At 53.5% G+C, this 26,691-nt stretch overlaps 3 protein-coding genes across 9 annotated transcripts; 1 reads left to right on the forward strand and 2 right to left on the reverse strand.

Moving 5' to 3' along the window:
- Positions 1-913: 913 nt before the first annotated feature.
- DKKL1 (dickkopf like acrosomal protein 1) lies at positions 914-5,226 on the reverse strand. 4 transcript variants are annotated; one of them, XM_030873578.3, is made up of 5 exons: positions 5,048-5,226; positions 4,585-4,676; positions 4,012-4,158; positions 3,798-3,890; positions 994-1,761 (listed from the first exon to the last, which is right to left on the reverse strand). In XM_030873578.3, the coding sequence occupies exons 3-5, from the start codon at positions 4,141-4,143 to the stop codon at positions 1,450-1,452; spliced, it is 537 nt and encodes a 178-aa protein (XP_030729438.1). In that variant the 5' UTR covers positions 4,144-4,158; positions 4,585-4,676; positions 5,048-5,226; the 3' UTR covers positions 994-1,449. The 4 variants fall into 4 exon arrangements, with proteins under 4 accessions (XP_060145206.1, XP_030729436.1, XP_030729438.1 ...); XM_030873577.3 differs by having other exon boundaries at positions 1,000-1,761; positions 4,585-4,759; XM_060289223.2 differs by lacking the exon at positions 3,798-3,890 and having other exon boundaries at positions 914-1,761; positions 4,585-4,759.
- A 2,359-nt stretch (positions 5,227-7,585) lies between these two features.
- Positions 7,586-21,046, forward strand: TEAD2 (TEA domain transcription factor 2). Its single transcript, XM_030873579.3, has 12 exons — positions 7,586-8,538; positions 8,933-8,997; positions 9,465-9,527; positions 10,629-10,640; positions 10,858-10,965; positions 11,061-11,119; positions 13,264-13,328; positions 14,380-14,528; positions 16,884-17,057; positions 18,711-18,872; positions 19,539-19,691; positions 20,233-21,046. Exons 1-12 carry the CDS (start codon positions 8,274-8,276, stop codon positions 20,344-20,346), a joined length of 1,389 nt encoding a protein of 462 aa, XP_030729439.1. The 5' UTR covers positions 7,586-8,273; the 3' UTR covers positions 20,347-21,046.
- On the reverse strand, positions 20,872-26,581 carry CD37 (CD37 molecule). 4 transcript variants are annotated; one of them, XM_070044361.1, is made up of 10 exons: positions 26,184-26,581; positions 25,872-25,946; positions 25,693-25,765; positions 24,643-24,767; positions 24,445-24,519; positions 23,792-23,896; positions 22,897-23,133; positions 22,469-22,552; positions 21,346-21,413; positions 20,872-21,244 (listed from the first exon to the last, which is right to left on the reverse strand). In XM_070044361.1, exons 1-10 carry the CDS (start codon positions 26,244-26,246, stop codon positions 21,034-21,036), a joined length of 1,116 nt encoding a protein of 371 aa, XP_069900462.1. In that variant the 5' UTR covers positions 26,247-26,581; the 3' UTR covers positions 20,872-21,033. The 4 variants fall into 4 exon arrangements, with proteins under 4 accessions (XP_069900462.1, XP_069900463.1, XP_030729445.1 ...); XM_070044362.1 differs by lacking the exon at positions 26,184-26,581 and having other exon boundaries at positions 24,643-24,744; positions 25,872-25,937; XM_030873585.3 differs by having other exon boundaries at positions 21,113-21,413; positions 26,184-26,572.
- Between the last annotated feature and the right edge of the window lie 110 nt (positions 26,582-26,691).

A 26,691-nucleotide genomic window follows, 5' to 3' on the forward strand; every position in this document is an offset into this window, starting at 1 on the left:
CCAACCCTGAACCTGGACTTCGAGGGAGAAAGTGCATGTTGTGTCTGCACCCCTACAAGACGCAGCACCATAAAGACCCTCATGTGCCTTCTCAATTTTTTTTTTTTGCCCACACAGCATGGCGTACGGGATCCTAGTTCCCCAATGAGGGATCGAACCTGTGCCCCCTGCAGTGGAAGTGTGGAGTCCTAACCACTGGACCGCCAGGGAACTCCGTCAATGGTGGGTCTTGAGAGAGGGGTTTTGGAGGGAATAGGGGGTGCTCTGGGGATGGGGGATGGGGGCACAGTGGCAGGGCACCCAAGACAGGGTCTCTGAGCTTCCAGATCTGGCTGAGGCAGCAGGCCTGGCTTGCAGAGTTAGAGTCTGAGGTGACGCTCATGGAGGGACAGACAGAGGGACAAAGGGAGAGAGACACAGAGCAATTCGAAATGGAGTCAGCATGTAAATTGAGTGTCAGGGAATGAAAAGACAAAGATGAGAGAGTGGAGACAGGTGGATGTAACAGAGATGGGGCTGGAAACAGACTTGGGGGCTGGAGGTGACAGGGTCTGGACAGAATAATGGCCCCCCAAAGATGGCCCCTCTCTAATTCATGGAACCTGTTTAATATGTTGTCCAGGTGGGCTCAATCCAATCCCATGAGCCCTTCAAGGCAGAGGACTCTCTCCTGCTGGAAGAGGAAGAGGAACACATAAGGGAGATGGGGCAGAAGGGAAATACAGAGAGATTCCACGCGTGAGATTTGAAGTATGGGATCCACATGCAAAAACCGGAGAGAGACCTCTAGGAACTAAGTGTGGGTGGCCCAGGTGACAGCCAGCAAGGAAGCAGGGACCTCAGATCAACCCCAAGGGACTTGATTGTGCCAACAACCTGAATGATCTTCGAAGCAGAGCTGTCCCAGAGCCTCCAGGTAAGAACCCCGCTGGCTAACACCTTGATGTTGCCCTTGTGATACCTGCACAGAGGACCAGCCCAGCCATCCTGACCTATAGACCAGTGAGAGGATACATTTGTGTTGTTTTAAGTTGCTACATTAGCGGTCATTTTTTGCAGCAGTAACAGGAAACTAATGCAAGGGCAGAGTGGACAGACAGGACTGGAGTGAAAGAGCTGGGAGCTGGAGGGCAGACAGAGCTGGAGGTGACAGGGATGGGGACTGAGGATACTGATGGGGCTGGAGGTCACAGAGTTGCTCAGTCAGAAGACAGATGGCGTCTGAATCAGAAAACAACACAGAGACATTGGCAGGAACTAACATCTCAGCCAGATGTCATGCTGAAGGATAAGGTTGGGGGGACTTGCCATGGCTTGGCTGGCTGAGGCCTGAGGACAGATCTCCAAAGGAGACAGTGCTGCTGGATGTAAGAAAAAGTTTAATTTCCATATGGTGCCTGGGGTGGGGTCTGGTGGGGGGGTACATGCAGGTGTTCCCCAGTCCCCCCACTATAACTGCTGGGAGGGCCTGAGGATATACAGGAAGTGGGTCTTGCGGGCAGGCAGCCTGGCATGAGAGGAGCTCTGGATCCCCTGTTCGAGGACGTCCTCACGGGTCCCCTCTCGGAGCCCATCCCGGATGGCCTGCAGGCGGTGTTGCTTCTCACTGAGCCAGTGGTCGCTCTCCTGGGCATCCTGGTGGGACCTCCGCCGTGGCAGCTTCATGATCCAGAAGACCATTCGGGGGTGGGGTTCCGGGTGGAAGCTGTCCATGGCCTTTGGGACAGGCACCAGGGCCTCCTTCTCCTCTATCTTGGGTACCTGGTGAAGAGGGACAAGGAGACCCTCTCAAACTCCAAGTGACAGCCTCAAGATGCTCCCCTGGCATACTCAACCCACTTTGCCACCTATGGAGTGCTTTGGGAATTAAAAGCTCACCCTGCAGTTTACAAAACACTCGGGTTTATAAGCGCTTTAGAATTAAAAATACTCTGAGGTTTATAGAATACTCTGGGTTTGAAAACACATTTTGGAGGTTTCAGAAGCACTTTAGGATTATGCATTCCCCGGGGTTTAGAAAGCAGTTTGAAATGTACAAAGCACTTTAGGATTAAAGAATCATGACTACAGTTGCAACATGTGATCCTTGACTGAATCCTGGATCAAACATCAATCACATCAGCTCTTGTGGACAGCTTTTGGTCCAGCAGGGACATTTCAATGTCTGTTCGGTCCTTGCTACTCGAAGTGAGGGTTGTGGACCAGCAGCGTCAGCATCACTTGGGAGCTTGTTAGACATGCAAATGAGCGGGCCCTACCCCATCCAGACCTATTGAATCAGAGTCTACATTTCAGTACGTTGAGGTTTGGGAAGCCCCATAGGAGACGGTTACAGGTTGAATTGTGTCTCCCCCACTCTCCAATTCATATGTTGAGGTCCATTAGGACCCTAGTAGCTCAGAATGTAATCTCGTTTGGAAATAGGGTCACTATGTAGTTTTCATTAGTTAAGATGAGGTCATTAGAGTGGGCTCTAATCTGACTGGTGTTCTTATGCAAAGGGGAAATCTGGACATAGAAATGCACATAGGGAGAACCCCATGCAAAGATGAAGGCAGAGATGGGGATGATGCCTCAACCTGCCAAGGAATGCTAAAGAATTGTCAGCAAACCACCAGAAGCTAGGGAAGAGGAATGGAACAGATTCTCCCCAACAGCCCTCTGAAGGAACCAACCTGCTGACACCTTGATCTTGGACATCTAGTCTCCAGAACCATGAGACAATACATGTCTGTTGTTTAAGCCACCCGGACTTTGTTACGGCAGCCCTAGCAAACTAATACAGAGATAATAGTCTGATTTCTTGGGTGTAAAAATGGGACTACGGTAACACACAAGAGAATGCATTATTCTTAGGAGATATCTGCTGGAGGATTTAGGGGTGAAGTGTCATGATGTCAATAATTTACTGTCATACGGCTCAAAAATAAAAAAGTAAAAAGAAAGTCAGTATGGTAAAATGTTAACAAGTGGTGAAACTAGGCCAGTGGTTTTCAACCCAAGTCTGGAGACATTTTTGGTTGTCACAACTGGAGGGGGTGTGGGTGCTACTTCCGTCTAGTGGGTAGAGGCAGGGATGCTGCTAAACATCGTATAGGGCACGGGACAGCCCCCTACAACAAAAAATTATCCAGCCCCAAATGCCAATGGTGCTGATGTTGAGAAACCCTGCTCTGTGGAAAAGTGGATACAGGTTTATGGTACTATTGTTTTTGCAACTTTTCTGTAGATTTGAAATCTTTAAAATAAAAAACTGGGAGTGTGTGTGGGAGAACCATGTGGGTTTGCCAAGCACTTGAGTGTTCTTACAACATTTTAGGATCAAAAAATAAGCACTTTGTGATTAGAATCACTCTTAGAGGTTTACGAAGGTGAGATACACAGAGCATTTGGGGTTCACAAAGTACTTAGGAATTATTAAAAATCACATTTTGATGTTTACAAGGGAGAGATTTACCAAGCACTTTGGGATAGATTAAAAAATCCTTGGAGGTTTGCAGAGCACTTTGAGATCAAAACACACTTTGAGGTTTACGAGGGTGAATCTTACCAAACACTTGGAATGAAAAGCACTGTCTGGCTTACAAAACCCTCTGGGGTTTGAAGCAAGCAAGGATGTACTCTGAGGTTGTAAACCTCATTTCTGAGAGCTGGTTAGTCCCTTTTGACAGATGATAAAACTGAGGCCCAGAGAGAGGGTGTCCAGCACAGAGGGAGTGGGAGAGTCAATTCATCTTTTCCTCCTAAACTACAGAAAGTGTTTGGGCTTGGATACTTTGCTGGGGGCATGTCCTAACCTTCCAGTCACCCTGTAAGCTCCCCTCTCCTGGCTCGATGGATGCCACCACCTTCTCAGAGATCAGCACCTCTCCTGTCTTGTTGTTGGTCACCTGTGAGGACCCAAAGAAGAGTAAGAAAAAACTTCTTTCCTCCTATGCCCTCCTCCCTGACAGATACTGCAGCATGAGGGATCTTAGGGAGACTCCAGGAGGGACTTCCTGGCATAGGCACCTTGTCAATCTGGAGGTGGCTGGAGAGAGTTTTGTTTCCCAGCCTGTGCTTCTGGTTCTCTTCTTGGTGGTAGTTCCTAGGGAGGCCCCGGAAGTCCATAGGAGCAGAGAAGAAGCTGTCCATGCTCCGCATCAGGTCATCCTGGGGCTGGGGGAGGAATTGGTGAGCTGCTGGACCTCCGGACTCCCCAGGACATCTTGGCAGGATCCTTGGCAGCATCCCCTTCTCTCTCCATCCTCTGACCCTTAGGGCCTAACCAGGTCACCTCCTTTCCCCATCTGTCCCATTACTTTCCTATTCCTGCCTCCATCGGTCTTCTGTCTCTCTGTCCCCATCCCTCTCTCCGCCTGTCTGTCTGTCTGTCTCTCTGCCTGTCTCCCTCCCTCTCTTCCTATCTCTCGGTCTCCCCGTTGCACGCTCTCTCTGTCCCTTGACTCCTCTTTCTATCTTTCTATCTGGCCGCGACCCGTCTCCCACTCTGTCTCCCTGAACCCCTTCCATCCTTCAGTCACTATCTGCCCCTGTCCCTCTTCTCTGTACCTCTTCTTTTCCCCAACACACGGCAGCGCTTACTTTCAGGAAAAGCCGGGTGAAGGCTTGGAGTAGACTCTGGAGACCTAGAAAACCCGAGGAGCTCTCCTGGGCGTCACCATCGCGGATCGGGGCTGCAGTGGAGGGGGGCACCGAGGCAGAGGGGAGCAGCAACAACAGGACTAGCGGGTGCCACATTGCGGGGCGGGCCGGGAGGCTATGGCAAGGGCAGGGGTCAGAGCCCCCCGCCCCCCCCATAAAGGCTCCGTCCCCTAAGTGCCCACACCCCCACGCTAGACAACAACTCCTCCCTATCCCTGGCCCAGGAACTCCGCACACCCCGCCCATTCCCCCCCCCCCGCCCCTTATCTTCTGCTCCAACCTCCTCCATTGTGTCAGGCCCCTCCCCTCCCCTCAGGCCCGTCTCTTCTGGGCTCTGCCTCACACAACAGATCTCGTTTCTCTTCTTCGCCCACATTCGTATTCAGACCTCGCTCCTCCTCACCTTCTCCCACGCCCTGCCCCTTCTTCTGGGACCCGCCTTTATACTAGACCACAGCCTGGTCACCGGACTCTCAGTCTCTGGCCGTCCACGGACTGTTAAATCCAAACAGTTCTGATCTCGAGCCCAGGCCGGATACCTGGAGCGCTGAATGAGCTCCTCGAGGCCTAGACTCGCCTCTATTGTCTGACCACGCCCCCATTTGCTGACCTCACCCATGAGCCCAGCCCTCTATTGGACAGTCACGCCCTTAAGGGAAGGGCCACGCCCCTTGAGCCAGAGCCGGGCGTTGATTTCAAGTTCACACCCCCATAGTCAGACCACGCTCCTGTCGGTTGACCTCGGCACTGGAGACCCAGTGTTGCCCCTGTTCTCTGATCGTGGCCATCGTGCCGGAGTCACTGCAATCGCAGGTGGCCCCGCCCCTGTCTTAGAGCCACGACCCCGCACCTAGGCCACACCTCTGTGCCCCAGATCTTGCCCCTAGCGCCCTCAGTTCCATTCTTAGGCTCTCTCTGCTCATGAAATACCCGCGTCCGAGCAGTCCTTCTGATTATCCCACTGCTTAGTTTTGTATCTATCTCTGAGAGTTTCTCCGTGTCCTTTTTCGTCTTCTCCAGGTTTTGAAACGATTAATACGCTCAATAGAGTGCAATGTAGGGACGCTGAACCCCGAGCCCTCTTCGGTTCCACTAAAAAGCTCCACCCTCTCAAGAAACCCTAAATCCAGTCCTCTGTACCACCTTACAAGGAACCCGGGATCCGGGCTCCCTTTTTCCTCAGGACCCCAGAGTCTGGACCCCAGCCCCTCTTGTCTCTTGAGTTTGAACACTCAACTCCTCATCTTTAAGGGACCCTTCATCTTTAAGGGGTATAATTACGGGACCCTCATCTTTTTCCTCAGGCACCGAGGCTCTCCCTGGGTCCTGGGAGAGCTGCCACCTCTAGTCCACTAGTGCGTGTGGATGCGGGAGTCTCCACCTTGGTGAACCTCCAATAAACTCCTAGTCGTCTTGCCCACGACCCTTAACTCTGATGAGGTCACAAGGAAACCAATCAATCAAAAGAAATCAGTGGAAGTCAATCAAAAACCCATCCCCATACCTCTAGTCTCAAAAATATACTTGACGCTGAACAGGATTCTTTTGTGGTCCTATCAATCACTTCCACATCTCCAACACACAAACTACACTAGAGGGTAGCCAGGAGTCCAGGCCCCCAGACCATTCCTCCTCCAGACTCAGGAATCTTGGCCCCCAGTTTCCTCCTCTCAGATACAGACAGGTTTCCTGGTCCCCATCAATCCTCCCTCAGACCCAGGTGTCCAGACCCCCAATTCTCCTCCTCTCTCAGGGATCCAAGCATCAGAATCCCGAAATTCTCACCAGGCCTCAGCTAGACTTCACCTGTCTTTTCCCAAAGCAAAAATCCTCTCCCAGACTGTCACCGTCGGATCCCCCTTCCCGCTGTCCGGCGCCCGGACCCGCCCCCCCTCCGGTCCCTCCCACTTTTCCCAAACAAAGCTCCCGGGCAACTTTCTCCCTCGCAGCGCCCCGCCCGCCCGCGGCTCCCCAGCCCCAGGCCGGGAGGTAGGTAGGAAGGCGCCGGCGGGAGTCGGGGATCCTGCTTTGGGGTGTGTGAGTTCGGGTGGGAAGTTATGCGTTATGAATTGCGGTGTTTGTGGGACCGTCTCTGAATTGCTTGCAGCCCTCTTTTTGCCGGGGGGGGCCCGAGTTTGCGCTCGTGACTGAGTCTAAGTGTGGAGTTGGAACTTTTGCCAGAGTTGGGGTGTCTGTTGATGGGTCTGAGTTTGGGAGTGTGCGCCTGGGAGTCGGTGAGGATGGGGGACTGTGGGGGGAATGTCCGTGGAGGTATCGGTTTCAAGTGAGAAAGGGCCCCATGCTTGTTTCTGATCGAATTGGTTTGTGTGTGTCATTTGTGGGCGCCTGGTCCTCCTCATGGAGAAAGGAGGCCTCCTGGGTGGCAGAAGGGGGGGCTACGGTGCTTTCTGGATCTTCGGTCTTGTCTCTTTGGAGGTTTGGGGCCTGGGGCAGGAAATTAGTGGGGACCTTTCTGACTCAGCTCCTCTGTCCCTTTGTCTGGCCACATGGGGGAGAGCTGGGCTGGGATTTTGGCCTACGGGGGTCCTGAATGCCTCAGCGCCACTGGGCTCGGCCAGGGGTCTTTGTCTGTCTGGGCCGGAGCTCCGGGGTCCGAGGAAGGAGGGGGTTGGGGGCCTGGACTCTGGGGTCCTGGGAAAGCTGTGGAAGACGTGGAGCCGCCAGGGAGGCGGGATCTGACTGTATTGGAAAAAGTTTTCCCCTGTTCCCGGCCTCCGGAAAGTCACTGGGAACTTGAGTTGGATCCGAGCCCATGCCGCGGGGCGGGGGGGAGGGGGGGAGGAAGGGGAGGGAAGGGGCGGGGCCGGGGGCCAGAGAGGAGGCGCCCTCGCTGGCCAGCCCCTCCCCTGATGGGGGTTGTGGGAAACTGGGGGAGGGGACGCCTGGGCCCTTTGTTCTGACTCTCCTGATGGCAGGGCGCCCCTGTCCCCCAGTCTGTGGTTCTGTAGGTCTTTCCTGGTCTTGGCTTGAGTTTGTGCCCTGAGTCTCTGTCCCCTGCCCTCTGGGTCTCTGTCCCCCCGACACTGGGTCTCTGTTCCCTGTCTCTGGGACTCTGTCCTCTCTCTCTAAGTCTCTGTCCCCCTCTCTCTGGATCTCCCCTCAGCCTTACTAGGGCCTGTGCCCCTCCTTCTTTTCTAGCAGCTGCTGCTCACATCCTGGCACCTGTTCTCGGGGTGGGACTGAGAAGATCTCACCCACGTCCCCCTTCCCTGCAAATAGGCTCTGACTCCTGTCTTCTTTAAACCAGTAATCCACACCCAAATTTTCAGCCCTCCTGGACCCTAGTCATTACTCTGGGGTCTTCAAGACTTCATCACAATCCAGGCTCCCCTGAGAACACAGGAGAACGCTCTCACCCTAAGCTTCCCCAGAAATCCAGCCCCTTTCTCCCCCAGGACCCAGGAGTCCAGGCCCCCAGTCTCCTGCTTCCCTCAGATCCAGGAGTTCGGCCTCCAGCCCCCTCCTTTCTCAGACCCAGGGGTCCAGATCCCCAAACCTCTTCTCCCTCAGATCCAAGGGTCTGGGTGCCCCCAGCCTCCTCTCTCAGACCCAGCAGTCTGGACTTCTAGCCCACCCTGCTCTGAGGTCCCTCTGGGTGGGTCAAGGGAATGTTGCTGAACTCTGTGTTCCTCCAGGCCCAGATGGGGGAACCCCGGGCTGGGGCCCCCCTGGACGATGGCAGCGGCTGGACAGGAAGTGAGGAAGGAAGCGAGGAGGGCACTGGCGGCAGTGAGGGGGCGGGGGGAGACGGGGGCCCAGACGCAGAGGGTGTCTGGAGTCCAGACATCGAGCAGAGCTTCCAGGAGGCCCTGGCCATCTACCCACCCTGTGGCCGGCGGAAAATCATCCTGTCCGATGAAGGCAAGATGTATGGTGAGTCCAGCCCGCTCTTTTGCCTTAGCCCCCACTGGTTAATAAAAATATTAAGCAACACTGATGGAGCTCTAAGCACAGTTCACATAAAAGCACATTGTATCCTCAGAATGACTCAGGTAGGAGTTAGCATCACCATTTGCACAAATGAGGAAACCAAGGCCCAGCAAGGCTAAATGATTTGCCTGAGGCCACAAAGAACCAGTATGTGGAGGAACTGGGATTTGAACCCAGGCAGCCTGGCTCCAAAGCCTGCAGTCATAATTCCTCTCCCTTATAGCCCCCGGCTTGCTGTGGACCTCTGGGAAATGTTGCTTCTCTCTCCTCCCCTGGTGTCCTCTCTGTTGGGAAGTTCTGCTGAAGGTCTAACTCTGTTCCATCTTTGACTTTTCAGGTCGGAATGAACTGATTGCCCGCTACATCAAGCTGAGAACAGGGAAGACTCGAACTCGCAAACAGGTCTCAGGACTGCCTTGTGGGCTTCTGTTTGGAGTGGGCTTGTCTTGTCAGGGTCAGCCTACCAGCAGATTCACATTAGAGGAGAGGCTTGTTCGTGTGTTTTTGCCTTTCCTTTTGGCCCCTTTGTTAGTACACTCTAACTGTGCCTATTGTGGTGTAGTTCTCTTAGCAGTTGCATGAGAACTAGAGGGTAAGACAGACCAGAAGAGCCAGAGAGAAAAGGATGGGGAAGAGAAATAAGACCCGGATTTGCTGGGTCTTGGGATGATCAGTAGTGTTATTGAGAAAAGAATAGCCTTTATGGACACATCTGTGTTCTTACGCTCCAAGACAGCTGGCACTTTCTATGTATTTGTTATCTTTCGTGTTTCAGCAGCTCCATGGGACACCTGGAGGGAGGGAAGGGGTACGGGACGCAAGGGGTGAGTGGCTGTGGCCTGAATCTGCTTCTTTGTCACTCCCTTCAGGTCTCTAGTCATATCCAGGTTTTGGCCCGAAGGAAATCGAGGGAAATCCAGTCCAAGCTCAAGGTAGAGGTCAAAGGACCGTGGCAGACACCCTGAGAGGGAGGCAGAGACCTTGAGAGGAGGGATAGGGACCCAGAGAGAGGAGGATAGGGACCCAGAGAGAGGGGGACAGAGACCCAGAGAGAGAGGGCAACAGAGGTCCAGAGAAAGAGGGAGAGACCCAGGGTGGGGGACAGAGACCCGGAGATGGGGACAGAGTCACACAGAGGTAGACAGATGAGGGGAACAGAGACCCAAGGTGGGGCTTAGTGGCCCAGCAAGGGGGTGAATAGAGACCCTGGGTAGGAAGAGTGTCATAGAGAGAGGGGGACCGAGATTTAGCTTAGGACAGGCAAGAAGGATGGGTCGTTGGGCCTGTCCTTTGACTACTGCTGTCTTCACCCTCCCTCTCCTCTCCTCCCCTCCCCTCACTGCCTTCTCCCTCTTATGCTGTGAGGATCTCCTCTTTGTCTCCTTCTGGTTCATCTTTCCATGTTGCCTGCCTGCATTTTCTGTGCCCAGAAATCTTCATTTCCTTTTGGAGATGTTCATATCCCTTTTCTTTTTTGCATCCTCTGGATTTCCTGTTCCATCTTGGCCTGAGACCTTCATTTTCTACTCCTCTGAGTATGGGGTCTTTTCTGCCTCTTCCTTAGGACTTGGGGACCACTACTTCCTGTTCTTTTTGTGCCCAGAAGCCTCCCCATCCTTTTTCTTTAAGTCTGAAAACCTTCACTCCCAATCTTTGGTCTTTTGTGGATCTCACTGTCCCCCTCCTTTCTGGGCTGGGAAACCTTCACCATCTCTTCTCTCTGGGTTTAAAAGTCTCATTTCCTGTTGCCTGTGTATTCGGAAACCTCCACTTCCGGCTCTTTCTGAACCTAGAAACCCTCATTGCTGTCTTTTATTCTGGGCCTGGGAACCCCTTTCCTCCTCTAGGCCTGGCTTTCTCTACTTTCTGTTCTATATTCATCCCTTGCTCCCCCTTCCTTCCATCGCTCAGCTCAGGGTGGCTGGACTATAGGGATTGGGAGGGCAGGAAGGTGGAGTGGGGCAGTCCAGGCCTCATTTCCTAAGTCGTGTTTTCTTTCTTCCTTTGGCACCCTCACCCACCCCCATGGGCAGGCCCTGAATGTGGTAAGTCCCCTTACGCATCCTCCCACCCTCTCCCTTTCCCAGACATTCCTGAGGAGGCCAGGAGGGGCGGGGGGCTGTAGTGAGAGGGATTGGACCCTCACCCAACCCTTCGCCTTGGCTCTGCATCTCTGCGGGCTTGCCCTGCCATGTCATTGTCCCACCCTTCCTGTGTCGACTGGGACTTCCCACTAACATGGACCTCCAACATTTCCTCCAGGACCAGGTTTCCAAGGACAAGGCTTTCCAGACAATGGCCACCATGTCCTCAGCCCAGCTCATCTCAGCACCTTCCCTGCAGGCCAAACTTGGTCCCACCGGTCCTCAGGTGGCCTGGGTTGGGGATTGTGGGGTTCAGGGCTGGAGCGGTGGGGTTGCAGTTTCAACAGGAAATTGATTGAGCCCCCTTCTTTGTCTCTTCAGACCCCAGAGCTTTTCCAGTTTTGGTCGGGGGGTTCTGGGCCCCCCTGGAATGTTCCAGAGTAAGTACTTCCTATTTTGGCTCAGCACCTACTCCCCCTCCCCCCACGTCCAGCCCTCTCTCACTCCATCTTCCAGCTCCCAACTCTTTTGTGAGCATAGATTCTGGAGTCAGGCTATCTGAATTTGAATCCCAGGGAGGAGGCTGGGGCAGTGATCCGGAGAAGAAGACTAGGTCTGAGCTGGGATAGTGAGGAGGGGATGGGGAAGAGAGGAGAAGGAGGGATGGGGCTGGGGCCTGATGGACTGAGAAGGAGGGACGAGGCAAGGGGAGTGCTTGGGGTCTGGCTGGTGACTGGGGTTGGTGGGACCATCCAGAAATGTGCAACCTGGGGAAGGAGTGGATTTGAGGAGGAAATAAGCTCAGCATGGGATTGATGTGATGAATGTGAGGGGGCCTGTAGGATGCCCATGGGGATAATGACCTCCCACTGAGATTGTCTGGGCCCCAGAGGCTCATGGGAAAGGCTTGTTCTTATCCCATAAAGGTGGTTCTTGGGCCTGAGGGTAGAGCAGGGCTCTTTATCTTCTCTCAGAGTCGGAAGGAAGAAAATGGGCCCCTTTTCAGCTCTGAGAGAGCCTTGAGGGTGACAGGATATGTTTTAAGCCTAGAAGATAGAAAGGGCCCCAGAGGCTCATGGGAAATGGAGTTTTCAGCCCATGGAGGTGGCCGTGGATCCAGGCTGGGAGAGAAGGAAGTTTGCTGGGGAGGTGCTGCTGGATGGGGACACAGGAAAGGGTCAGAACAAGTCCCTGGGGGCTGAAGGAACTACAGGTTTGCAGGGGAGAGGGTTGGGCTGGAAGGAGGGGTGGTTCAGCAACCATCGCACTGGGCATCGGGGTCCCACCTTTTATGGAGCTGATAGTCAAATGGGGGCAACGAATGTTAATTAAATCATCACCTAAATAAACACAAAATTGAAGTGTGTGCCGTAGTGTGGAGAATCAAAACAAGTTCTTGGGTGACGGAGAGAGTTCTGGGGGTTTTTCTGAGGAGGTAACACTGAAGGCCAAGTAGGACTTAGTAAGGTATATAACGGGGTTGGGAATATTTTAGGTAGAGAAAACAGCATGTGCCAAGGCCCTGAGGTGTGAAAGTTTGGGGAGTTCCAGAAACTGAGAGAAGTATTAAGCCATTGGCTGGTCAGTCAGATGTTTATTGAGCACCTACGAAGTGCCTGGTACTCTTTTTGTATTGGGGACCCAGCATTGAACAAATTAGAATTCCTGCTTTCGTGGAGCTTATATACTTGGAGAGGGGAGGAGGCAGACAATAAACATATAGATAAATAAATAAGCATTAATAAGAAAAGAATAAATGTGGGAAATAAAGCAGGGTATATATCCTCTTTTTAGACAGGGGTCATGAGAGGCCTCTCTGAGGAGGTGGCATTTGAGCAGTGGCCCTAATGGGTAAGAGGGTAGGGTATTGGGGTTTAGATTTCAGAACTGGGATGGCAAGTACTAGGTTATGGTTTCTGCGGGTTCAGGTCTAAATGTCCATGGAGTTTGTGTCTTTCTGATCCTGATCTTTTGACACTTGGCCTCTGCCTGCCCTCTGACATCTCAGTCTCCTCACCACTATCTCCTGGGCTACCCATAGGTTATTGGCTTCTAGAGCCTTGTTGTCGAATACTGCAGTCACTAGCCACATGTGGTTATTGAAATTTAAGTTAATTAAAATTAAATAAGAATTCACTTCCTTGGGAATTCCCTGGTGGTAGAGTGGTTAGGACTCGGCACTTTCACTGCTGTGGACCGGGTTCAACCCCTGGTTGGGAAGATCCCGCAAGCCACTCAGCATGGCCAAAAAAAAGAATTCAGTTCCTCAAATATCCTAGCCACATTCATACTCAGTAGTCACAGGTCATGTGCTCAGTAGGCACATGTGGCCGGTGGCTACTGTATTGGATGGCACAGATACAGAACATTTCCATCATCGCAGAAAATTCTATTGGACAGCCCTGCTTTATTTTATTTTATTTTTTAAACATTTATTTTATTGAAGTATAGTTGAGGCTTCAATGAAATGGTGCCCATAATGTACTTGCACAGGGTCTGGCTTGTCATGGCCCCTCAGTAAATGTTAGATGGTACGATTAGCATCTTTCCTTCTTACTGACCCCCAGTTTCCTTTCTCCCTCAGTGTGAAGCCATTCTCGCAGACACCGTTCTCCTTGTCACTGACTCCTCCATCTACTGACCTCCCAGGTAAGAGCCTGTTCCGCACCCTCTCTTGTTTTCCCCTCTCTCTTCTCAGCCCTGATTGTCTTTCCTTCAACCTTCCATTGATCAGGGGATACATTCTTACTGAGATCCAGCTCTCAGGCAGGGCCTGTGGGGGTATGGAAAGATGAGTCACAGAATTTATAGTGGTTAAGAGCCTGGCCTCTGTAGCCAGATCTACTGGGTTTATGGTCTGTCACTTGCTGACCTAAAGGACATCAGGGATATTGATATATTAATCAAGATTCTTTAGCTGCACATGACAGAAACCCAAATCAAGCTAGATGACCAAAAAAAAAAGGGGGGGGGAATTCATTGGTTCAGGTAACTGTTATTTCAGGAGTTATGGCTTCAGGCATGGCTGGATCCAGGGACTCAAATGGTAGCATCAGGACTTGCTTGGGTCTGCTTTCCTCTGTGGTGGCTTCATTCCCAGGCAGGCTCTGCCCACCTGGTAGCAAAGATGGCTTCCAGAAGTCCATGCTGATGTGGTCCTAAGTACTCACATTGGTGAAAGAGAGCTCTCAGTTTCCATAGATTCATCAATTGGGAATGTTTTTGGCTGCAAGTTACAGAATATCCAAATTAACAGTGCCTTAAATAGTAAAGGCTTTAATGATTCCACATAACAAAAAATCTGGAGGTGGGCTGCTCCTGTTCTGGTTCAGCAGCTCAGCAATACCAGAACTGGCATCTCTATAGGTCTCTTGGCCTCTGTTTTATTATCCCAAGATGGCTGTTGTGACTCCAGGCAACACATTCCAAGCAGGACTTGGCCAGAGCCAAAAGCTTTCTCCTCCCAAAGTTCTGTCTTTTTCATTCAGGAAGAAACTCCTTCCCAGAAGCCCCCCAGCAGATTTCCCCTAACGTCTCATTGGCCAGGACTGTGTCACATGGCCACCTCTAGCTGCAAGGGAGGCTGGGAAAGTGAGTATTTAGCTTTTTCAGCTTCTAAGTGGAGGCAGGCAAGAGAGAACAGTGCTTGATATATTCAATAAATGTTAGCAATTATTATTGTTTGTTCTTCTCTCTCTAGGGTACGAGCCCCCCCAAGCCCTCTCACCTCCTGCTTTGCCCCCACCTGCCCCATCACCCCCAGCCTGGCAGGCTCGGGCTCTGGGCACTGCTCGGTTGCAGCTGGTAGAGTTCTCAGCCTTTGTGGAACCTCCGGATGCAGCTGACTCTGTGAGTGAAATTTTGGGATAGTCACTGGGGAGTTTTGGAATGAAGGGGGTTATAGGAAGGGAAAGCATAAAGCAGGGGTTCTCAAATTTTAGCATGTGTCAGAATAACATGGAGGGCTTGTTAAAACACAGATTGCTAGGCCCACCCTTGGAATTTCTGATTCAGTTGTTCTGGTGTAGGATCTGAGAACTTGCATTTCTAACAAGCTCGCAGGTGATGTTGATGCTGCTGGTGCAGGGGCCACACTTTGAGAACTACTAGAATAAAGGAAGTGGAAGGTCATGGGGTCATGGATTGGAAAGGCCAGAGAAATCATCCAAGACATTGTTCATTCATTCAGTAAACATTTTTGAGTGCCTACTGTGTGCCAGGCTTTGGGGTGGATACTGGGAACCTGGAGAAGAAAATCTGTTTCTAGGTGCCAGCTTTCCTGGCCTAGGATGGAGACAGATGCCATATTAGTCAGAGTGGACTGACTGTTAGAAGAAATAACTCCCAACCCTCAGGGACTGAACAACATAGACGTTTCTCACTCATTAACATTTCAGTGTGGCTGGTTGGTAGGAGCCTTCCACACAGTGATTTGGGGAATCCAGGCTTCTTCCATTTTGCGGCTCTGCCATTTTCTAGGGCTTCAGAAGATGCTGCTGGATGCTCTGCATCTGGCTGGCAGATGGTGGAAGGCAGAGAGTCAAGACTTATGCAGGTTTTATGAATCTGGCTTGTAAGTGGCAACTATTAGGTCTGCTCACACCCCATTGGCCAGAACTTAGTCATGTGATCACACCTAACTGCAAAGGAGCCTGGGAAATGTAGTTTAGCTGTGTGAAAAGGAACTGGGATTTGTGAACACAGAGTCTCTGCCATAGTGACCTAAACGCCAGTTGCTGTATACCGTGGTCCTGGTAAAACCCAAGTCAGATGAGGTTAAAACCCTCCCATCTCACTTGGAACAAAAGCTAAAGTCCTTTCAGTTGCCTACAAAGCTCTGGTTGATCTGACCCTCATTCCTGTTCTGATCTTACCTCCTGCCCTCTCACCCTTGTTTACTCTGCTCTGCCACACTGACCTCCATGCCCTTTCTCAAACATGCCAGGCCCACACTTGGTTCAGGGCCGTTGCATCTGGATGTCCTTTCCCCAGATATCCCCATTCTCTCCCTCCATTCATTCAGGCCTTTGCTTGTCTTCTCAGATTGGCTTTCCCAAGTCACTTTATGGAAAATGAGTCTTGCCAGCATTACTATGCTTTATTTTTTCATAGCATATGTCACTCTCTGAAGGTTATATTATCCATGGAATGATTTTTTAAAATTTCTGTCTCTGCCGGTAGCTCCATGAGGTAAGGTAGCCCTGGGACCCAGAATAGTGCCTGCACACAGTAGGTCTCTCGACAGATGTCTGTTGAATAGCAAGTATGTGCTGGGATAGGGGAAGCTCACATTTCTGTGGGTGTACAGAGGAGTAATTATACCTGGGGAGTGAGTGAAGACTTCCCTGAGATGAATTTGCCATGTGCGGAACTGGATGTTTCAGACACAGAGAAACAGCATGAAGTTTTCAGGGAAACAAATAATTGAATATGGTGGGAGTTGGTGAGGCTGCAGATAGGTGGGTAGGTGCTGGTTCTGGAGGAACTGACATTGCCAAGCTGAGTGAGGGACCCAGACTTTGTTTAGAGGGTAATGGGGAACCACGGAAAAGGTAGGGTATAGAGATGCCATCTGATTGCGATCAAGGGAGGCTTTCAGGAAGAGGCAGATTTGGACGGACTTGGGCCTGGAAAGACAGAAGGAGGATTTGTATTGGAAGAGAAGAAGGGGAATATTTTCAAGGTATGGACAGAAGTGATAAGAATAAGAACAGATAGGAAGTCCTGATGTGGGCTCTGTGGATTTCCACCCATCCATCCATCCATCCATGAATACCTATTCAATACAGGGTCAGGTTGAGGGGGTGTGGGCTTTGTCCTAGGGGTACTGGAGAGCCATCGGAGGATTATGAGCAGGAGAGGGCCAGGGTTAGCTCTTTAGCCATGTGAGTGAAGAACTGAAGAGGAGATTGGAGGCTGGGAGGCCAGGGAGAAGGCTGGGGTGAGGGTGGGAGAGGACAGGGCTGTGGGGATGGAGAACAGGGGACAGGGCAGGGAATTGGACAGCAAGGACAGGGCTTGGGGACTGAGATACTGTGGGAGTAAAGGGGCAGCAGGGAGTGGGGACAGTGCCTGAGAGCTGGGCCCAGTGGAACAACAAGCAGGAGCTGTGGCGATGGTGACGGGGTGTGGGATGGGCTTGGGCAGCGAGGGCTGGGGGTCCAGCCCATCTCCCACTCCTCACCCGTGGCTGTCCCTCCTCAGTACCAGAGGCACCTGTTTGTACATATCAGCCAGCACTGCCCCAGCCCCGGAGCGCCCCCCCTCGAGAGTGTGGACGTCCGGCAGATCTATGACAAATTCCCTGAGAAAAAGGGTGGTCTGCGGGAGCTGTATGATCGTGGGCCCCCCCACGCCTTCTTCCTGGTCAAGTTCTGGGTGAGTTCCACCACCAAAAACAAAAGTGCTCACAAGTCACGTGGCCTCCTAGCTAAGGCCACTGGCTCTAACGGAGAGTCTCAGGACTTACCAGGTCAGCCTGGGCCTTACCAGTCCTCATGGCTCAGAGTGTCAGCCCCCTCAGCAGCAAGGAACACCAAGGAGTTTTGGATGGGACCAGTGCAGGTGTGGAGACCTCCAGCCTCCCCAGGTCCCACTAGGCTTTGCCACACCCAGTCACGCAACTTATACGGCCCTGGGGATTTGCTTGTGACATTTCAGACTTCCCTGTGTCCCACCTGACCACACCAAACCTTGTTGCTAAGGAATGGCTCCTTCCCCTTAGCAAATGAATCCTGGAGTGTTTGGTCTCTAAAGAGGGGACGAGGCGTTACTGGATTTCACCAGACCCTGTTGCTAAGAATGTCTGGCCTTGAGGAAGGGACTGAAGGAGCTGGGGAGTGGCTTTGTAAAGTCCTGTATTTATTTAGCAGTCATTTATTGAGCACTTAATGTATATAAGCCCTGAGCCAGGTATGTAATTGTGAATAAGAGGGTTTCTTAGGCTTATTTGGTGTGGTGTCCAGTACAATGACTGATGCTATATATAGGAGTTCAATCAATATTTGAATGTTTAGGTGGTGCTAACTCTTGTGGTAACCAGGGCTGTGGAGGGATATACGTAGTCTTCGAGAAGGAAAGCCCGTAGCTTCCATGGTTATGAAGCATTCTGGTATGTGATGTGGCGGCCTGAGACGGCTCTGAGGATGTGCTGCTGAAGTTTTAGGCATTGTTAGGGCTTAAGACACGCCTCACAAGGTCCCAGGTCTGGAGAGCAACCCTTCAGAAGCCCAGTATGTGAAGGGCTGCAGGGGAGTGGCCGGGAAGGCCTTCTGTTTTCTTTAGCTTCACAAGGCCCTGTTGCCAGGGTGATGGATGGAGTCAGGCCTCTGAGGAGAGCACTAAACCATCCTGGAGAATGACCTGACCAAGTCAGCAACTACAGTTAGGAAAAGGAAGAGAGATGCCTCCTGGGAAGGTGACCAAGGGGCTCAGACCAAAAATGTGATGGGGTCTTAGGCTTCATTAGGCTCCACTTGGCCTAATGGACTGTCTTCCAGTTGGCCACTGGGGTCATGAAGGGATCTGACACCTGAGAATTGGCTGAAAGGGCCTGGGAGAGTTTTCTAGAGAGGAGTCAGGCTTCCCCAGACCTCACCATGCCCCATTGCTAGGGAATAGCCACTTGTCTTAGCAACCAGGGTCAGGAAGGGCCCTGAGGGAGAGCCTCTGGTTGCTAGGGAATAGCTGCCTCCTTAGTAACCAGGCCCTTGGAAGGGGCTGAACACCTGAGTTGGGGGTTTCAGGAGAAAAAGTTGAATTCCAGGGCCTCCTTGGTGGGGAAGTTACTGAGGAGAGAGGGTCAGGACCATGGGGGACCCAGACATGTTTAACACTGATGGAAGGAACGGTGGGTCTTCTCCAGAAACTGGCCCATGGAGAGGTGGGGACTTTAAATGTTGAGGAAAAGAGATGGGCAACTGCAGGGCAATGGGTGACACCAGGCCATGAAGCACAGTTCCCACTTTAGAAGAGTCCCCACTGTTGATAAGGGACACCCCCTCCAACTTACCTGTGCCTCCCCATCCCCAGGCGGACCTGAATTGGGGCCCGAGTGGCGAGGAGGTGGGGGCCGGCGGTAGCAGTGGTGGCTTCTATGGAGTGAGCAGCCAGTACGAGAGCCTGGAGCACATGACCCTCACCTGTTCCTCCAAGGTCTGCTCCTTTGGCAAGCAGGTGGTGGAGAAGGTGGAGGTGAGGCTGGAGGGGTGGAGCTCTGGGCGGGTGAGTGCCCAGCCACCTGCCACTTTGGGGGTGCAGACTAAATGGACTGGGAGCCACGACAGCTCAGGCCTTTGGGGGTCTGCATGGTGGGTGGGGGGTGTCCTAACCTCTTTAATGCACGGGCTTAGAGCTAATACGGAGTTCCAAAGTGATGTGTAGAGGTCACTTTGAGGGTTTAAAGATACTGTGTGGTACAGAGATTTACAGTCACTAAGATTCAAAAGGTTCTTGTGGATTTGGAGGAGTCCGTAGGGCAAGGAGGTTCAAGGGTCACACTTAGGGGTTGCGGAGGGCTTGAGGGGGCTTTCAAGTACAGAGGTCAAATAGACTTTGGAGATCTCATGGAGGGTCTTTGGAGGGTTTGAGGGTATCTGAGGGCCTGGAGGGTTTTGAGGGTTCAGAGCACAGCTTTGAGGGGCTGGAGGGGTCCCTAGTTCCAGGCTCAGTGAGCCTGAGCTGGGTACCCAAGGGCTCAGGTTCCCATCTTTGGTCACTGTGGATGGGGCAATGGGGGGAAGATGGCAGTGGGGAGTGGGTGTGGCATCTGAGAGGTGGCGTGGAGTGGGATTCAATTCCTGGGGTGACCCCTGTGTCTCTTGAGTCACTGTCCTCTCCACTCCCTGTCCCCTGGTTCAGACGGAGCGTGCCCAGCTGGAGGACGGGAGGTTCGTGTACCGCCTACTGCGCTCACCCATGTGTGAGTACCTGGTGAATTTTCTGCACAAGCTGCGGCAGCTGCCTGAGCGCTATATGATGAACAGTGTCCTGGAGAACTTCACCATCCTCCAGGTGATGCGCTGGTGCTGGGCCTGAGCAGGGACCCTGATATGGAGGGGAGTGCCTGCAACAGACCCGCAGCCTAGGGACCCTTTACCTGGGAAACTGACACAGTGGGGACCTCACACTTGACCCTTAGCTTAGGGGACCCGTTTACCCAGGGAACTGTTATGGTGGGGATTCCACAGCATCCTCATAAAAGGGAAATTGACCTGGAGGACACCCCACAGTGGATCTTCAGCCTAGGGGACCCCCTTCACAGGGAACCTAACCTTAGCCCAGGGAACATGATATGGTAGAATCTCCTTTAACTTTGGGAAGTATGATGTGGTGGGGACCCCCTTGACCCTATAATGTGATATAGCATCTGATGTGAGGCCCCTCCCTACTGACCCTGAGACCTAGAACCTGGCATGTTGGCATCCCATCTACCTGGGGGAACATGACATGGTGGGGATCCCTTTCTTGGGTATCCCATGATTCCTCGGGCAGGGCATAGTGTTCCCTGCCCTCCCTTCTAAGCATAAACCCCTTCTCCTGGCCTCCTTGGCAGGTGGTGACAAACAGAGACACCCAGGAACTGCTGCTCTGCACCGCCTATGTCTTCGAGGTCTCCACCAGTGAGCGGGGGGCCCAGCACCACATTTACCGCCTGGTCAGGGACTGAAGGGGGACCCCAGAAGTGGCTCACCCCCGGAATACCCTCCTCCCAGGAAGGACCTCCAGCGTTCCTCACGTTTCTTACTTGGTGGGGGGGTGGGGGGGGGTGGGCTGCTCCCTCTTAGGACCTTAAAAGCTGAGTGGTGAGTTGAATGGGCTGGGACTGAGGGGAAAGGATGGATCCTGATATTGGGACCTCACAGGGGTGTCTGAAAGGACAGATCACTCCAGAGCATTTGACACTGGGGACAGGAGTGAGACAACCGGTGGGACAGCACTCGTTTCTGTCTCTGACAGGCATCCTCCCCCTTCTCTGTTGTGGAGGTCTTGGAGGGCCCCAGTTACACATTGGCTTGTCCCTCTCTGTTTTTCAGCACCCCCCTTCTTCCCAATCTGCCTCTCCTTACCAGCCCCATCCCAGGACCCTGATATTGAATTTTGAAGGTTAACCCTTTCTGTGCAGGAGTAGAGCGAGGTGGGCCCTGGAAATTTTTTTTTTTTTTAATATAACAAGAGATATTTATAAGTGGGTATTAGGGTCGTGACTTTTTCTCAGCTGGGCAAGCAGTGGGGTGAGGCTTTTAAGTCTCATGTCCTCTTCTAAATGAGCCGTGGGGCTAGACTGTGTTGCCTCCTTCTCCTCCCCTCCCCCCAAAGTGTGTTGGTTTGTGTTTTGACAGAGGATAAAGCTATTTTACCAAAACGCAGGGGATTTATTTGGCGTTTGGGCTAAAAATAATCTAGTGGGAGGTGGTAGGCCGACAGAAGAGGCAAAGAAATGAGGTGTCTTTAGGGGCAGGAAGCTGGTGGCCGGAAACCCCAGGTCCCCCGGGAGAGGTGACAACAGCGGGTCAGGCAGACCTCTGGGTCCCCGAGGGGAATGAGGGCTCAATGGCTGGGACCAGCTGGGGATTAAACAAATATTTACAGGCGACAGGGAACTAAATGCCCAGGGCACTTGAGGGGGGCGGGGCAGGGCTTCGGGAAGGTCGGGGCCTATCGGTACCGAGCGAGCCGATCGTAGACGTGGTCCAGGTTTCTGCACAGGAATATGGAGAGCGTCATGAAGCTGAGCTATAGAGAAAGGAGACGCGGTCAGAGAGGTCGAGGGGGTGCCGGGGAGAGTTGGGGGTCCCCAGGGAAAAAACCTAGGGGATGGGGCCAGGGGAAGAAAATAAGGGCCCGCGAGTTGGGCGGGGCTGCGTCATGGGAGGTGTGGAGAAGGGAGTAGGTAGGAGATGGGCGGGACTACAGGGAGAACTGGGCCTGGTCGTGAAAGACTGTCAGGGACGGGAGTTTGGAGAATATGGCGGAATTAAGGGTAAAAGGGCTAGAGGTCATTGGGTAGGACACCAAAGGGCGGGCCGGGGAGGGGTGGGAGCGGAGTTGAAGCAGGAAGGAATAGGGTGGGGTAGAGGGAATCCAGCTGCGTCTAGCATAGGTCTAGAGTCTGAGAAGCCGCGTGATCCGGAGAAAGCCCAAAGTCCTTTATTCCGGAGGCTTATCTATCTCGCCCTCCGTCTCGGCCTCTAATTCCATCTCGGCCTCCATCTCCGCGCCTACACTCCCGATCTCAGGTTGTTCCTCGTCTTGATCCCAAAGGGGCCAGGGCCCCAGAGCCATGGGCAGCTTACCCTGCGGGGCCTTGTCCCCCCAGTTAGGGCAGGCACCGCCATGCCCCAGCCAACCCACAGACTGCCGCTACGCCCGCTGCTGCTCAGCACACCATAGCGCCTGCCGCTGCCATCGGTGCTCGGGCCGGGCCCGCAGTTCGAACCTGCGGCTGGCGTTCCCGGTGGAGCATGCTGCGTGGTAGTAGCAGGCCCAGCCTCGCCATACTCACCTGAGGGGAAAGGGGAGGGATATTGCGGCCAATAGCAGGAGGATGATATGCCAAGGAGGACCAATGGGAGCCTCGCGAGGAAGGGTGGGAACGCCTGCTCCCTCCGCGCAACCAATCAGGGCTCACAGAGGCTAGGTCTCCTCCCTCGTCCCAGGTGGAGCCTCAGGAGGGCCTGGATTGGCTGACGCTGTACCACGCATGAGCCTTTCCCTGAGAGAATGGTTGGACGCGCAATTTGGGGCGGGGCCATCTAGACCAATCGCGAGTGGGGGCGGGACCAGATTACCTCAAGTAGACCCACGCCGAGACAAATGCCCACTATGGAGATGAGGTTGTTGTGCAACCACTTCTGGAGGCTCTGTGCGCAGCCCTGGGGATATAGGGGAGAGGTTACAGGTAGGGTTCTTTGGGGGATTCGCCCTCAAGCCTGGGCCCACTGTTCTCCTCCGCCCAGCCCTAACCCTTCTTTCAGGTACCGCCCCCCTTCCCTAGTTATCAGGGTTCTCTAGTCTCTCCGCTTCGGACGGTCCAAGCCTTCCCCCTCCCCAGGCATCAGCGTTCCAGATCCTGCCCTTTCGCCTAGGCCTTTTCTTTAGGCCCCACCCTTCAAAAGACCCCGCCCCTTGGAGCTCTGCCCCTCTTGTAGTACCTCCCTTTCTCGTAGCTCCACCCTGTCAGGTCCCTCCCACGTCCTGCGCTCCAAATCCTCCCCACCTCACGGTAGATGTAGCTGTTCGCGGGGACCAAGCAAATGTCTGCATTGTGTCGGGGCCGCGCCAGTTGTCCGAGCCCGCTGAACTGAGGGAAGGAGATCTTATCGAAGATTGCGGAGTCGTTGGTCGCCGATGAGTTATAGCAGGAGCAGGGCACGCGATGCCCTCTCGATTCGTTGCTCCTCAGGCTGGGGATACGGAACCAGTCCTCAGGAGATTTCCAGCCGCAGCAGCGCAGCTAGGAGAGGGACAAGAGTCAGAGGAACAGGGGCTGGAGGGATGCAAGATGCTTTGGGGGATCAGGGGACTGGGTGATGGGTATGAGGTCATACTGGGGAGTAGAGGGCTAAGTGGTGGGTGCAGGGTGGGGGACTGTGAGCTGGGCTGGGGTCATGGCAGGGCCAGGAGACATTAGGCGAACATGAGGTTGGGAGAGACAAGTCACGGGGGTAGGGGTCATGGGGCCCGGGGGAGGAACTGCAGAATCGTGCTGTGGACTGAAGAGTGGATAGGCAGTACAATTCGGCCTCAGGGAGGGGACAAATGGTTGGGAGGGCGGGGTCATGTGAGTGACCAGGGAATGGAGTCTCACTTGGGCCGGGTCCCTTGGGAACCAGAGTCACTATTGGGCAGGGAGTGGGGTCACGCTAGGGCCTTGGGGCTGAGGGTGGAGTCTTGTCGAGGCGGGGGGCGGAGCCACTGCAGGAGCTGGGAGCTGGGGCACTGGGCCACGTCGCCGCGGCTGGAGGTGGAGTAGGTGAGTAGGGTTACTTTAGGGTCCTAGAGCTGGGGGCTCGGGTCGCGTCGGGGCCAAGTCTCTTCCAGGCAGTGGGCGGAGCCACGTCAGAGTCCCAGAGCTAGAGGGAGGGATCCTGGTGGGTGGGGGCCTCACGCACCTGAAACTGCACGTAGTCCCAGCTCTCCTCCGCAGCCGTCTCCTCCGGGTGGGCGCGGTAGGTTTGGATCGTCTTCAGCACGACGTTCTCCACTTTCCGCTCCAGCTGATAGGCCGAGAGTGAGGATGAACCACCACCTGCCTCCCCACCGCCATCTGCCCCAACCCACTCCAGCCACTCCGTGGCTGTCTTAGCCTCAGGTAGTCCCTGAGCATCTTCAGGTCGGCCTCGGTTTTTCGCTGAATGGCTAGCTATGTCTCTATCCCTCAAAATCTCTCTCTCTCTGCCTGTTTCTATCGTCTGTCTTTCCGTTTCTCCACTATCTCCCATGATCTCATTCGGTTTCTGTCTCTTTCTCGGAGCCTACTGTTTCTCTGAGGTTTGTTTGTTTGTTTTCCTGCTTCCTTTTGGATTTGTGTCTCTCTTCCTCTGTCGGTGTCGGTGAGTCTCTCTGGCCCTCCCTGTCTCTAGCTCCTTCTCTGTGTCTCTCTGCTAGTCTCTGCATCTGTCTCTGTCTTTCCGTATCTCTGTTTCTTTCTGTCTTCTCTATCTCTGTTATTTCTCTTTGTCTATGTTAGCCCCTGTCTGCCTTTGTTTCTGTCTCTTTCTACCACCCACTAGCTGGGGTTGGCGGGGGGAGAAGGGGAACTCACCTGGACCTTCTGAGTGGAGATGAGGATTCCCAGGGTGATCTGTGTGGCAAACAGGAGCAGCAGTGTCCCAAAATACTGGGGAGAGGCAGAGTGGAGAGGTCAGGCTGAATCCCTCCGCAGGATGAAGGAGCTGCCAGGGCTCTATTTGAGGGCAAGATGTGAATGAGCCTAGGGATGGAGGGGGGAAGGGGCACTCACCAGGCCCAGGAGGCAGCGGAACTCCTTCAGGGCCCCCACACAGCCCAGGAGGGCAAGGCCCATGGTGAGGATTCCTGAGATGGCCAGGGCCTTGGACCAGATCTGCAAGGGCATGAAGGACAAGCCTGGGGGAGGTGAGAGGCAGTGACGTTTGGCTCCATGTGCACAGCTCCAGGCAGCCCCATTCCATACCCACACACCACCCAAGCGGGGGACAGTAACCTGGGGGACCTCTTCCTGGGCTCCTGGCATCCTTTTCTCTGGGTTTCTGTCCCTGTCCCACCCTGAATCTCTCTATCCCTTTTCTTCTGGGATTCTCTCCACCTCTCTCTGTGGGTCTCTGTCCCTCTCTCTCTTTGGATCTCTGTTCCCTTCTTTCTAGATCTCTGTCCCTCTTTCTTCCTGGTCTCTGTCTTTCCCTCTTGTTCTCAGTCTCTCTTTCCTCCGTCAGCTCCTACCCACCCCCAATAGTTTCAGCCCCATCATTTGTTCTGTGACACTGGATCAGCCATCTAAACCTCCCTGAGACCTAGGGAATAATGTTATCTATTTCCTAGGGTTGTTTTGAGCAACACATGGGAGGCATGTGTTCAACTGGTCCTCTACACAGGGCGAACACATTATATATGAGCCATTAGGATTTTGACTATTACCCCATTGTTATTTTCCTACAATTATTATTAGTCTTGATCTGTTCTTTTACTTCCTTGCTGTGTGACATCCAGTAAGTGTCTTCCCCTCTCTGAGCCTCAAGAGAGGGAAGATTTATGGGAGAATCTGATGAGCCTCTGCCCAAGATCTGACACCTAGGAAGTGTCTGAGAAATGGCCATTATTATTACTGGTATGCACAACTCATTTGCCAGAGGAAGAAGCTGAGGCTCGGAGAGTTATGGCAGTAGAAAGTGGTGGAGCAAAGCCTGCGATCAGAACAGGGAATTGGGCACCATGGGCCTCCCTGGGTTGAGGGAGACCACAGGAGGTCCTTGGAAGGGAGCCCAGTTCATGCCTGCTCCAGGAAGGCCCACCCGGACTGCCCCAGCTCCCTTACCCACAAAGGACACGAAGCTGGTCTTGTCGATGAGTATCCAGATGCCGAAGCAGAAAATAAGGCTGCCTAGGACCTGGGGAGAGGAGAGGAGAGCATGGCCGGTGGGCGAAGGGGGGTTTGAGATTGGGCAGCTGCGGCAGGGGCTGGGGCCTGGGCTGGGGAGCCGGGAGGCAACTCACGAAGAAGAAGAGGTTGAAAACGAAGAGGAGGTACTTGATGAGGCTGAGGCAGCTGTCCTGGGCTGACATCTTCTCCTAGAGGTGTGAGAGAACAGTGGGAGGGACAGGACAGAAGGGGTGGTGGCAGTAGGGGGACGCAGGCCTGAGAGAGAGATAGGGAGAGGCCGAGAGAGAAGAGAAAGGAAGAACTCAGAGAAAGAGGAAGTTCCAGGGGCAGAGCCCCACCCCCTCCCTTTACATGCGAGGTGACTTTCTTCTGTGTCTCTGTCCCCATCTCCCTCACCTGCCCCACTGGGATGCACACACCAGTACCTGAGGGGCCTTGGAATTGGTGGGCACCGAGGACACACCAGGCAGTTCTTCCCAGGTCTCCATGGCTCAGGCTGGGGGACGCGCAGGGAATCCTGATCTACTTGCACCCACCTACTCTGGGCACCAGGACCCCAGGCCGGCCCTGGACAGCCGCCGACCTCACAGACACTCTGACCTCACCGCCTGCAAAGCTCTGCCATCTCTGCATTCATCTCTGTCCCCGCTTCCTGGCCCTCCCAGTTTCTTGTCCTCCTCTCTCTCGGTCTCTGTTCTTTTCTCTCTGGATCTTTATCCTCTCTTTACCTCTGGGTCTCTGTCCCCTTCCGCCCCAGGTCTCTATCCTTTCCCTGTCTGGTTTCTGGCCCCTTATCTATGTGCCTGCCCTTCTTTCTCTGTTCATCTACCCCCTTCCCCCACCTTCCCGACATTGCCCCTCTCTCGGAGTCTGCATCCTGTTCTTGGCAACAAGTGTAGACCAAGGTCCTCCCACGTGCTGGGCCAGGGGCTG

Source organism: Globicephala melas, chromosome 19 (genome assembly GCF_963455315.2).
Source record: "Globicephala melas chromosome 19, mGloMel1.2, whole genome shotgun sequence".
Classification (NCBI taxonomy): domain Eukaryota; kingdom Metazoa; phylum Chordata; class Mammalia; order Artiodactyla; family Delphinidae; genus Globicephala; species Globicephala melas.